The 14,098-nt window shown below is 41.3% G+C and overlaps 1 protein-coding gene across 1 annotated transcript in view; it reads left to right on the top strand.

Annotated features, from left to right (window-relative positions):
• Positions 1-14,098, top strand: part of itgav (integrin, alpha V) — a 103,312-nt gene that overhangs the window by 79,495 nt on the left and 9,719 nt on the right. Inside the window, exons 22-25 of the mRNA XM_063052025.1 lie at positions 961-1,040; positions 2,730-2,810; positions 9,891-9,990; positions 11,282-11,440. Of these exons, the coding sequence (XP_062908095.1) occupies positions 961-1,040; positions 2,730-2,810; positions 9,891-9,990; positions 11,282-11,440 (420 nt within the window). The remainder of the gene's footprint in view (positions 1-960; positions 1,041-2,729; positions 2,811-9,890; positions 9,991-11,281; positions 11,441-14,098) is intronic.

Genomic DNA, 14,098 nt, shown 5'->3' with positions numbered 1-14,098 from the left:
TGGTGTTTATACAGAGGTCTCTGGTAAATTCTGGTTTAGAACTCTGATGGAATTTTTCCAAACAGAACTTAAACTTTTTGAAATCCCAGGCTTTTCTAACTTGGAGATCAGCATAGCTGGCAAGGAGGAATTGACAACAGAGTTAGACTCCATACATAACCACAAGGGGGCCCCAGGAACTAAGTTATCCAGAGCCCCCTGTTGCCAAAACATTAGAGCTCTAACATTGACAGCCCAATGATAATGTCTGAATACAGGTAATCCCAACCCTACTTCAGACTTGGGCTTTTGCAAATGGATTTTCGAAATCCTGTAATTCTTACAATTCCAGATGTAAGACAAAATTATGGAGTCCAACTCTCCCATTTTTTTTAAACTCTTCCCCACATTCCCATTGACTCTGCTCAGATTTCTGTACCCCTTCACACAAGGAGTAATTTACAGTGACCAGTTCACCCACCAAGCTCACACCTCTGACCCAGATGGTCACAGAGAGAATGTACATGCTCCACAGAAACAGCCCACCAAGGTCAGTATTGAACCAGAATCTCTGCTGTGAGGCAGCTGCATCACTCCGCCACTCCTGCTTCTGGAGCAGAAGAACTGGAGCCTTTCTGTGGTGACGCTCCTCAGACTGGATCACCAGAATCCGGCCACGATGTAGCTGCAGTCAGCCTCTCTGGACGTCAAGTTGAACGGGACTTGTAGTGAAAAATGCTAGTGGATCCGTTTGGGCTGTGATTGTGTTGTTTTAGAATGCTTTCCTTGTATTGCACAGATGCACTTTAAGCAATGCACATGTTTTGTTACAAAGGGAGAGATAGAGATTTGACTTGGCATGTTTCCAGGAAATTTTTCAGTCCACTTACCAGGAGTTGGGCAGTAGAGTCAGGAGCTTGGTGTGTTACATTGAAAAGCTGAAGAATCGAGAATTTATTTTTGTAATTTTTTTTTCTACAGCTCTTAGCTGGCCTGCGATTCAGTGTACACAAGTTACAGGAAGCTGAAGCAGTCGTTGCCTTTAACCTGCAAATTAAAAGGTAGGTTGTAATCTTTGCGACAATTGGTGTATCAAAGGCTTGCTCTGGTTAGAACTGGAATTGCTTGTACTTCATGATGTTATATCACAAATCATTGGAGAGCAAATAATTTGTACAATGCAATGACAATACTGCCTGGCTTCAGATGCATCCTGCTGTCCCAGCTGGAGGCAATTCTAATTCCTCTTCTTCCCCTGCCCCCCCACTACCCTTCAGTCCTCCCTGAACACCACCCCCCCCCCCCCAACTGTTGGTGTTCCCTGGGAATGCATCAACCTTGTATTGATTGCCAGGATGAAGAAAGTTTCAAGGTGATTCTAACGTATGCAGTACAGTAAGTAACAGAGTTCACAATCTCTTTGACCCTCTACCATCGGGCACGAGGTACTGTAGCATTAAGACAAGAACTGTTGAGATGAAAAACAGCCTCTTCCCCAGGCCATAAGACCACTGAACTCCCTGCCCCACACAGGTCTTATCACGTATGAAGCACCAGCTTTTAACTGGTTTTGTATATGCACTATTTCATTTGTTAATTCATTTGTGGTAATATTATGAGTTGTATGTACTGTGTTGTGCACCTTGGTCCGGATGAACAATACTTCATTTGGCAGTATGCATGCGTACAGTTAAATGACAGTAAACTGAATTTGAACTTTGAAGGGTACTGCCCTCTTTAAGGTGCTGTAACATCAACTAGACAGTCAGCCAAGCTCCATATTCAAAAATGATATGAGAGTCAGGGTATAGGCTCTGAGCTCCTTAGTTGCTCCATATTGCAGACTCAGTGGCATAACATAGTGAATGAGGATTGAAAAAGCAATACTTCTGCTAGGAGCAGAGAAAACAAAGATAGCTTTAAATAGAAACTTTCACTCCTAACATAGAACTCTGGCCTACTGCCAGCTACTGCTTTTATACTTACTACTTCCTGGCTGCACAGGAGGTGACCTAATACAGATCTGAAACTGCTCATTTTAAAATAGAAGATGAATGTGCTTAACATAAATCAATTGCCTGAAAAGCAGAACACTCCCTGTCTGACCTTTGAGGTCACTACTAAATACTTTGATGATTACCATCGGTCTTCTTTGGCAATGACAACAGTAGATGGAGTTTAAAGTGGGAAAGACTAAGTACAGCCATTGTAGATATGAGAAAGGCAGTTCAGAATATTTTATAATGGTGAGCTACTGAGCTGTCCACGTACATAGTGATGAAATGCTCCTGGGGTGAACAAAGTCATGATTGGACCCCCTTTTCTTGGAATTTGATTCTGGGTTAGATTGTACTGTTTGAATTCCATGTTCATGATCGTTACCATGCCAATGAGTTTTAGCAGTTGCATAACTCCTAAAGCACGAGAGCAATAGAACAAGTAGCAAGTACTGAAGTCCTGTCCACAAATGGGCTTCTGACACCTCATACAGTCAGGGGACTGCTTCACTGCTTAGGAAATATTATTAGAAACAAGTGGGGGTGAATAAAAATTAATGAGATTATTAATTGCCATTAGTTCATGCAATAAATTAACACAAAATGAAAGAGTAAAACTTCAGTGAATGCATCTGTTTTAAAAAAAATGATTTACGTTATTTCAACAAGTCAAATGGCAGTAATAAATGAAGAATAATTTGACTAGTTTGATATTTTCCATAACTTATCACATTTTATTTGTTTATTTTGTAGTTCCAACAAATTCAATGGGGAGAGTGAAATGGTGTCCTATGCAGTTGACATTGCTGTGCTGGCTCAAGTCGATATCAGAGGGTAATTATTAAAATAATTAACATTAATATCATCTGCTATTATGACTGATTTTAAGTTCTTCCTAAAATTGTGGAATGATGGATGGCGTAAAGAATTCATGCAGGATTAATAACTTTGCAACACCATGAAAGAAACTCCAGCATTTATTTCAACAGGACATTGTATAATTAGAATGCACGTTCACTTCCAGGTGTTAGGTTGTTGCTGTGCATCAGTTGCATTTTATTAAATCAGTTTGTTTAACAGATGCCCTAGAATGGAAAAAGGGCTATTTTTTTCTTAAATTGAGTTTTCCCATATGATTAATCGATCTGTGCCCAAGGTCATGCTGTATGTACTGTAGGTTGGCATTTTGATGAATGGTATATTGCTCATTTGAAGGTGCATGGATGCCCATCGTGATCTGCAGTTATGCTAGTGCATACACCAAAACTATAAGATTGTTTATTTTAATGACAGGACATTGATCTGAAACATAGTCCCACAGGGAAACAATATGGAAGTGGGCCTTTTAGCCCGCTAAGTCCATGCTGAATATCAGGCACCCATTTTGTACAAACCCTACCCTAACGTTTTTCATTCTCCACACTTTCACATCATCTTGCCTCAGATTCTACCACCGACCATAGGACAATTCACAGTGATCAATTAGCGGACAACTCTTGGGACACAGGAAGCCAGAGTTTCTGGAAGGAGCATACATGGTCTCAGGGAGAACGTGCATGCTCACATACAAATCAGAACAGCCACCCTCCTCTGCTGTCCAAACCTTGTCCATTGTTAACCCTGTTGTCCTGACTGTAGGTGCTGCCTATATTACGGACTATTTTTGAAAATTTGTTTTATTTTCGATTTCCAACATCATCACTAATTTGCTCTTAATTAAATTTATTGCCAATTTTATGAAGCCATTGATTGAGTGATCAAACATTTCACATTGGCAGAATCAAGCACTAAATGTGTCAAAAATGTGATTTCTTTCATCCATTTCCCTGAGTAGAATCACTGTGCTTCCTAATTGTAGAGGGTAAAATGAATGCAGCAAAATACAGGGAAATCCTGGAGGAAAACCTGATGCAGTCTGCAACAGAACTGCGACTTGGGAGAAGGTTTTTTTCCCAGCAAGACAATGACCCCCAGCATAAATGGCTGGATTGAAGTAGCCAAGTCAGAGTCCAGACCTCAGTCCAGTTGAAAATTTGTGGCTGGACTTGAGAAGGGCTGTTCACTCATGATCAAGAAGAATTGAGAAAAATTGCAATGTCCAGATGTGTAAAGCTGATAGAGACCTATCCACACAGACTGAAGGCTGTAATTGCTACCAAAGGTGCATCTACTAAATACTGACTTGAAGAGGTGAATACTTCTGCAGTCAATGATTTTGTGTTCAATAATTGTGGTAAATTTAGACCAATTTTTAGAAATCTGTTTTCACTTTGACACACAAGCCTTTTCTGTTGATCAGTGTCAAAACAGCCAAATTAATCGACTGTGATTCAATATTGTAAAACAATCAAATATGAAAACATCTGGGGGGGGGCAGAATGGATAGTTTTTATAGGCACTATATATACAATGGATTCCATAAGACCATAAGATATAGGAGCAGAAGTAGGCCATTTGGCCCATTGTCTGTCCCGCCATTCAATCATGGGCTGATCCAATTCTTCCAGTTATCCTCACACCCCTGCCCTCTCCCCATACCCTTTGATGCTCTGGCTAATCAAAAACCTATCTATCTCTGCCTTAAATGCACCCAATGAATTGGCTTCCACAGCCGCTTGTGGCAACAAATTCCACAGAACCCTCTGACTAAAGTAATTTATCCGCATCTCTGTTCTAAATGGAGGTCCTTCAATCCTGAAGTCATGCCGTCTTGTCCTAGAATCTCTTACCATGGGAAATGACTTTGCCCTATCTAATCTGTTCAGGTCTTTTAACATTCGGAATATTTGTATGAGATTCCCCCCCCCCCCCCCATTCTCCTGAACTGCAGGGAAGACAGCCCAAGAGCTGCCAGAGGTTCCTCATACAGTAACCCTTTCATTCCTGGAATCATTCTCGTGAATCTTCTCTGAACCCTCTCCAATGTCAGTATATCCTTTCTAAAATAAGGAGCACAAAACTGCACATAATACTGCAAGTGTGGTCTCATGAGTCCCTTACAGAGCCTCAACATCACATCCCTGCTCTTATATTCTATACCTCTAGAAATGAATGCCAACATTGCATTCGCCACATTCACCACTGACTCAACCTGGAGGTTAACCTTTAGGGTATCCTGCACAAAGACTCCCAAGTCCCTTTGCATCTCTACATTTTGAATTCTCTCCCCATCTAAATAATAGTCTGCCCAATTATTTCTTCCACCAAAGTGCATGACCATACACCTTCCAACATTATATTTCATTTGCCACTTCTTTGCCCATTCCTCTAAACTATCTAAGTCTCTCTGCAGGCTCTCTGTTTCCTCAACACCACCTGCTCCTCTATCTAACTTTGTATCATTGGCAAATTTAGCCACAAAGCCATTAATCCCATAGTCCAAATCATTGACATACATCGTAAAAAGCAGCGGTCCCAACATCGACCCCTGTGGAACTCCACTGGTAATCGGCAGCCAGCCAGAATAGGATCCGTTTATTCCCACTCTCTGTTTTCTGCCAACCAGCGAATGTTCCACTCATGCTAGTAACTCCCCTGTAATTCCTTGGGCTCTTATCTTGCTAAGCAGCCTCATGTACAGCAACTTGTCAAAGGCCTTCTGAAAATCCAAGTACACCACATCTGCTGCATCTCCTTTGTCTACCCTGCTTGTAATTTCCTCAAAAAATTGCAGTAGGTTAGTTGGGCAGGATTTTCCTTTCAGGAAACCATGCTTGCTTTGGCCTATCTTGTCATTTGCCTCCAGGTATTCTGTAATTTCATCCCTGACAATATATTCCAACAACTTCCCAACCACTGATGTCAGGCTAACAGGTCTATAGTTTCCTTTCTGCTGCCTCCCACCCTTCTTAAATAGTGGAATAACATTTGCAATTTTCCAGTCATCTGGTACAATGCCAGAATCTATCGATTCTTGAAAGATCATTGTTAATGCCTCTGCAATCTCTCCAGCTACTTCCTTCAGAACCCAAGGGTGCATTCCATCAGGTCCAGGAGATTTATCCATCCTCAGACCATTAAACTTCCTGAGCTCTTTCTCAGTCGTAATTTTCACTGCACAAACCTCACTTCCCTGACACTCTTGAATGTCAGGTATACTGCAGATGTCTTCCACTGTGAAGACTGATGCAAAATACGCATTTAGTTCCTTTGCCATCTCTGTGTCTCTCATTACAATATCTCCAGCGTCATTTTGTATTGGTCCTATATCTACCCTCAACTCTCTGACCACCTTAGTTTCCTTCTGCAAATTTTTAAAAGCTTCCCAACCTCTATCTTCCCATTGTGACTTCCTTGTATGCCCTCTCTTTTGTTTTTACTTTGGCTCTGACTTCACTTGTCAGCCGCGGTAGTGTCCTTCTTCCATTAGAAAATTTCTTCTTATTTGGAATATATCTGTCTTGCACTTCTCTCATTTTTCACAGAAACTCCAGCCATTGCTGCTCTGCTGTCCTTCCTGCTAGTGTCCCTTTCCAGTCAACCTTGGCCAATTCCCCTCTCATGGCATTGTGATTTCCTTATCCCACTGAAATACCGACACATTGGAATTTAGTTTCTCCTTCTCAAGTTTCAAAGTGAACTTGATCATATTGTGATCACTGTTCCCAAAGTGTTCCTTAACCTTAAGCTCTCTTATCACCTCTGGATCATTGCACAACACCCAATCTAGCACAGCTGATCCCCTAGTGGGCTCAACAACAAGCTGTTCTAAAAAGCCATCCCTTAGACATTCCGGTGACTTGGGCCATCGGTTAATCAGGGCAGCTGCATATTTGGAACAATTCTTAGAGAACAAAAAGTAATCAAGAAAATAGCCAGGATCCCCTTTGTTATTTGGAATACTCTGCCACTTAACAGGGACGGGAGACAGCTGCCAAACAGTTTCTAACTAGCGTCAGTCATGTGCACACGTGGCTGTTAGACACTATGCTGTGTTTGGAGCGAACAGATTTTAAATGGTGTCAGTTGAGTATGGTTGTGCTCAAAAAACAGTGATTATTGTCACTTATAGTTGGTGAGAAATAGCAGTAAGACCATTTAGAACTCTTTTGCTCACTGCGGTTTTAAGCATGCAGGTGAGGAGGTGCAAGAAAAGGCCAGGAGGGGAAAAAATGAAATGATTTCACTACTTGCAAGTTAGAAACTACAAAGAATTTAAAGGCATCAAAAATCATCTTGAATATTACAACAAAAATAAAGATTTTAAAGATGCAATTGTTGAAAATATTATATGAAGGCAGTTCATTATCTGTACAAGGTGCCTGCACTGATTTTGTTCATTTACAGTCAATTAAAAGACCACGGCAGCGTACTCCGGATGAATTCCGCTGTCGGTATCTATTAAGAACTAATAGACAGTTTTATAGTACTGTTGTAGTCTTAGTAGTGTTCCAATTTGTTCTGTATTTCATTTAAATACGTAATTTGTTACTCAGTTAAACAGTAGTTTGTCTTTATTGTGCCTATTTAACTATTACTATGAAACGTGGCTAATTGGGAAGACATTTAATTGGGCCAAATGCACTGGTCCTGATGTGCACCTTGTGACTTAAAGACATAACATTCAAACTGTATTGCTTGTTCTTTGTTCTTCAAGATCTGTGATTTCCTATGACCTCCAACGTATCTTGACTTTCACCCAAGGTTACTGTTCGCTTCCCATCCTTGTAATCATACCAGGGTGTCACTGAACTTTGCCACTGCTCAATTTGCTTTTCATTGTTGCATTAGGAAGGGCACTCAGATTGTATTCAATGAGAGTAGACTTCATCACAGTTCCAAAGGAGGCTAAGTGGGCAATAGCTTCTCCAAAGTATAGGCATTCATAGATTATAGCCATGATAACCCTATTAAATAGCCTGGTTTCAGCAGGAAATGATTTGTAGAATCTGTTATTTCTGTGAATGAAATAAAACATTTTGGGACCATTAGGACTAGTGAGATTTTAAAAAGGTGCCAAGGAGGGCCTCTAAGCTACCCAAACGATGTTCATGGAATTTCTTTGCTACATGGACAATTACATTGGTGCTGCTTCATGCACCCATGCTGAGTTTGTCAATTTCATCAACTTTGCCACCTACTTTCACCCTGATCTTAAATTCACTTAGTCCATTTTTGACACCTCTCTCTCCTCGATCTTTCTCCATCTCTGCAAACAAACCCATAGATTTTTAACAGCCTACTGATTCCCATGGCTATCTTGACTCTACATCCAGTGCATCATCCTCTTCCCACTCTGTCTCCTGTAAAAATGCCTTTTCCTTTTTCCAGTTCCTTCACCTCCACTGCATCTGTTCCCAGGATGAGGACTTTCCTTTCCAGGACATCAAAGAACAGTGTTTCCTTTCTTCCACCATTGATGCTGCCTTCACCTGCATCTCCATTTGCCAAACTTCCATGCTCAGCTCATCTTCCTGCCGCTTTAACTGGGATTGAGTTTCTGTTGTCCTCGCCCACCTCCCCATGAGCTTCTGCATCCAACGCATCGTTTTCCACAATTTCCACCTTCTTCATTGGAATTCTACCACCAAATGTATCTTTATACCCCTCCCTTTGTTTTCTAAAGTGATTACCCCCACCTCTCATGATTCTCTAATACATTTGTCCTTCCTCACTAATCTCCCTGCGGGCACTTATCCCTGCAAGCGGAAGAAGTACTACATTGCCCCTTTACCTCCTCCCTCACCTCTGTTCAGCTCCCTAAACAGTCCTTCCAGGTGATGCAACACTTCACCTGCGAATCTGTTGGGGTTGTCTACTGTATCTGATGCTCCCGATGGGACCTCCTTACTTTGGTGAGTGCCAACGTAGATTAGGGGAGCACTTTGGGCACCTTCACTCCACTAGCAAGAAGCAGGATTTTTTGATGGGCCAACCATTTCAATATCATTTCCCAGTCCCATTCCAATATGTTGGTCTACTGCCATGATGAGGCCAATGGCACGAACTTCATTTTCTCCAACTTCTGATAATTTTTCCCTCTTCAATTTTTCCCACTATGCCCCCCTTTACTAGATCTCCTCACCTGCCCCTATTGTCCCTCCTTCCCTTTCTTCATGGTCTACTCTCCTCCCTCATTGGATTCCTTCTTCTCCAGCCCTTTACCTTTTACAGCTTCTTGCTTCATTGTCCCTCCCCCATCCACCTAGCTTCACCTTTAACCTTCTAGGTTGTACTTCTTCCTCTCTGCCCACTTTCTTAGTCTGGCATCTTCTCCCCTCCTTTCCAGTCCACATGAAGTGCCTCAGCCTGAAACTTCGACTCTTTATTCATGTCCGTTGATGCTGCCTGACCTACTGAGTTCCTCCAACATTTTGTGAATGTTCACAAAATGCTCTACTCCAGTCAATTTTCAAAAATTCTCTGGGAACCTCTTGTCAAGGATAGCTGGGGTGGACTTGGAGATCTCCGTAGTCCTTTTGAGCAACGACCATGCCTGCTAGGTCCATTATTCTTCACTAGCCTGTCTCAAGTCCTCCTTATCCTTTGCAAGCATTTCCTCACCTGCTTCCATTCATGCAATGGCAAAACTGAAAAAGCTGTGTTTCTATTATGCTTCCCTTTTGAGCTGGCTGCAGAGATTGCACCTGCTAGCCTACATGAGGACTATAACACAGTGCTGAAACCAACAATGTCAGCATAGAAAACGACAATATGACTCTGTGAACCCTGTTAGTTGAACCTCTTTGTATGACTTCCATTAACAGAATTGGGGCAGCGTGCAAAGCTGATTGTGTGCCTTAGAGAAAGCATGGGCAGTTTCTGTTCCCTTGTTTCTTTCTGTTATTTTGCTGTAAAGTGTTAGTCTCTTGTGCTCCAATGTCAGTATTATATTATTAATGTTGGGTAGGTGAATAGTTTGTTATAAGTTTGCTATATTCTTTCCCACTCTAATATTTTTAATTATTTGGCTAGCGTTTCTTCTCCTGATCAGCTGTTTTTACCCATTGCAAACTGGAAAGAAGACCCTCAGAATGAGGAGGAAGTGGGTCCATTAGTCATGCATGTCTATGAGGTTAGTACTGACTTGTTCGTTAAGAGTGCTCTGTTCTATCTGTCCTTGGGCATAATATTGTTGCCTTATTTTGAATATCCATTTAATATTAGATTCATTATTTATAATCATTAAGGATGAAATTACCATTTCCATGAATGTATGAAAGAAATCTTATCCTTGCAGCTGAACTTTAGTGGTTGCTATATTATTAGGGGTTGCATTTCAGACTTCCTCTTGACTTTGATCTTCATAGCAGAAAAGGCTGTTTTGCAGGCAGACCAAGATTCTCCAATGAATTGAAGTAGCTCTCTTTTAGATATCCGAGTACTGAAACCTTCATTGAACTAACTGCTTCATTAAGAATTGTTTTTCATATTAAATTAATTTAAGAATTTAACACAATTAATAGCTGTAATTTGAAGATGGTGTTGTACAGCTTCCTTGGAGCAAACAGCTATGAGGAAAAACTAATCACAGAAAATTGTTTTTAAGTTGGCAATATCCACTTAAAATTGTGGGGAAGTAAGTGCCCACAATAATTGGTTTTGAAAGTCAATACATTATTAATATTATAAACGCAAACAACAGGAATTCTGCAGATGCTGGAAATTCAAGCAACACACATCAAAGTTGCTGGTGAACGCAGCAGGCCAGGCAGCATCTATAGGAAGAGGCACAGTCGACGTTTCAGGCCGAGACCCTATATTTATGGATATGACAAAAGAGTAAAAGACTGGGAATAAACTCTTTCTGAAAAACTTTTCAGAATTCCTGGAGAAGATGAGCAAATGACCTTCTGTGATATAAAGTGCTGTCTTCCTCCCCAGTCCCAAGGTTCTTCACATGGTTCTAATGGTGTAAAGTTTGCAGGAAACGTGCCAGGAAAGACAGTGAAATACAAAGAACTGGTCTGGTTTATTGGAAACACGTTCTCAAGAATGGTGCAGCATTAATGGATTTAAATTTAAAACCACTAGCTAAGAATCTGTTGATCTAGTGCATATATTAATGAAATGCAGCACCTGGCACTTAGAAGGCTGAACTTGGTAAGAATTAAGATCCAGTCCATGCCTTCGAGTTCATCAGAATGCAGATGTAGCCTCTGCAATGGCAATATTACATAAGTACAAATAATGTCAACATGGGGCTAGAGTGTGTCGCGAAAAGTGACTGACAGGGTTTTAAAAAAAAACACCATAGCCTATAATGGTGTGCTAAACAGTGTGGATCGCAGTAACATAACGATATTATTGCTATCATAATTGCTAATATGGAAACATGAGTGTTAACTAAATTTTCTCTTTTGAAGTTACGGAATAATGGACCAAGTGCTTTTAGCAAAGCCATGCTTGATCTGCAATGGCCCTACAAGCTTAAGGACAATTTCTTGTTATACGTTATGGAGTACACAGCTGAGGGTCCTATGAATTGTACGTCAGACACCATTATTAACCCTCTGAATTTAAAGGTAGATATTGCATTTATTAGTTTTAGCAAGCACTGTATTTTTATGTTTGTGTTTTTGGTGTATGGACACATGACTTAATTGTATTGAGAAAGCACTGTGACTGGAAATTTTTTTGGTAATGCTCTCGTAATCATGGTCGATAGAGAATTTAAATCCAGCACAACGAAGAAATTATCTAACAGGGACAGAGCGTAACTTGAAGGTTCCTGAGACATTACTCAATCTCAAGTAATCTTTGGGGGTGAAAAGGGTATTCAGTGAGATCATTTGTAAAATGCTCTCTCATGGATCCTGTTTTTCTTTTTTGCATTTGTACCCAGGTCGAAGTTCAAAGTACAATATATGCAACCCTGAGATTCATTTTCTTATGGACATGTGCACTGAATCTATATAAGAATAATAACCGTAATAGAATCAATGAAACCACCCAACCAGGGTGTTGAACCAAAGTGCATAAGATGACAAACTGTGCAAATACAAAAAGAAGTAATAATAGTAAATAAATTAAACAATAAATATCAAGAACATGAGATTAAGAGTCCCTGAAAGTGAGTTCATTGGATGTGGGAACATTTCGATGATGTTGCAAGTAAAGTTGAGTTATCCTCTTTGCTTCAAGAACCTGATGATTTAGAGGTATTAACTGTTCCTGAACTGGTGGTGTGAGTCCTGAGGCTCCTGTACACCTTCCTGATGGCAGCAGCAAAAAGAGAGCATGACCTGGATAGTGGGTTCCTGGATAATGGATGCTACTTTCCTGCGACAGCATTTTATGTAGGTATGCTCAGTGATTGTGAGGGCATTACCTGTGTTGGACTGGGCCATATCCACTACTTCTTGTAGGATTTTCCATTCAGGGGGATTGGTGTTCCCATACCAGCCTGTGATGCAGATAGTCAGTACACTTGTCACTACACAACTATAGAAGTTTGTCAAAGTTTTAGATGTCATGCTGAATGTCCGCAAACTCCTTAGGAAGTAGAGGTGCTACCGTGCTTTCATCGTAATTGCACTTGCGTGCTGGGCCCAGAACAGGCCCTCCAAAATAATAACACAAATTTAAAATTTCTAACCCTCGCCACCTCTGATCCTCTGAGGACTGGCTCATGGACCTCTGGTTTCCTCCTTCTGAAGTCTAAAATCAGCTCCTTGGTCTTGTTGACATTAAGAGACTGTTTTTATAACAGTCTTGCTGCTATATGCTGATTCATCACCACCTTTGATTTGGCCTATGACAGTGGTATCATCAGCAAACTTGAATATGGCATTGGAGCTGTAGTTAGTCATATAGTCCTAAGTGGAAAGTGAATAGAGCAGGGAAGCTATACAAACAGCCTTTTAGTGAGTGATGAAAATTCAGCTGCATTTTTGCCAAACTTTGTGGATGATTGGGAGGCTTTGGGTTTGGAAGTGAGCCATTTATTAGAGTATACAGGCCTTAACTCTGTCCTGCAGCTACAGTGAAAACCTCAAAACTGCGATAATAAAGGATCTGATGTTGATCCTGTAAAGGAACTTAGTGTGATTATAAGTAATTTGCAAGGCACTTTTCAAACCTTTTTGCTTGCATTGTGTGCTTTACCATGATTGAATATGGTGATGTATATGAATTCGGTGCTTGTTATCAACTAAATGCCTATTGCCAATCACTTTGGATTTAATAGAGCAGGAGAGATTTCATCTAACCTAAACAACAGGAATTCTGCAGATGCTGGAAATTCAAGCAACATACATCAAAGTTGCTGGTGAACGCAGCAGGCCAAGCAGCATCTATAGGAAGAGGCGCAGTCGACGTTTCAGGCTGAGACCCTTCGTCAGGACTAACTGAAGGAAGAGTGAGTAAGGGATTTGAAAGCTGGAGGGGGAGGGGGAGATGCAAAATGATAGGAGAAGACAGGAGGGGGAGGGATAGAGCCGAGAGCTGGACAGGTGATAGGCAAAAGGGGATACGAGAGGATCATGGGACAGGAGGTCCGGGAAGAAAGACGGGGGGGGGGGTGACCCAGAGGATGGGCAAGAGGTATATTCAGAGGGACAGAGGGAGAAAAAGGAGAGTGAGAGAAAGAATGTGTGCATAAAAATGTGTAACAGATGGGGTACGAGGGGGAGGTGGGGCCTTAGCGGAAGTTAGAGAAGTCGATGTTCATGCCATCAGATTGGAGGCTACCCAGACGGAATATAAGGTGTTGTTCCCGGACCTCCTGTCCCATGATCCTCTCGTATCCCTTTTTGCCTATCACCTGTCCAGCTCTCGGCTCTATCCCTCCCCCTCCTGTCTTCTCCTATCATTTTGCATCTCCCCCTCCCCCTCCAGCTTTCAAATCCCTTACTCACTCTTCCTTCAGTTAGTCCTGACGAAGGGTCTCGGCCTGAAACGTCGACTGCGCCTCTTCCTATAGATGCTGCTTGGCCTGCTGCGTTCACCAGCAACTTTGATGTATGTTTCATCTAACCTAATCGGTTGTGAGACTGATATTTTTCTTGAGATTTTTGTGGCGTTTAACTTGCCAGTGTAAGTATTTTCATTAAGGTTTTGCATTATTCTCAGGTGTGCATGGTACTGCTCCTGACCTCTTTGTATTCTATATTGAACCAATCATTTTTTATTAGGTTCATTATCGGCAGAATGAGCAAATTTGCATGTAATCAGAACATAAT

The sequence above is a fragment of the Mobula hypostoma genome, chromosome 6, assembly GCF_963921235.1.
Source record: "Mobula hypostoma chromosome 6, sMobHyp1.1, whole genome shotgun sequence".
Lineage (NCBI taxonomy): Eukaryota > Metazoa > Chordata > Chondrichthyes > Myliobatiformes > Myliobatidae > Mobula > Mobula hypostoma.
Note: the sequence above shows the minus strand (reverse complement) of the source record. Positions and strands in the feature narration are given on the sequence as shown.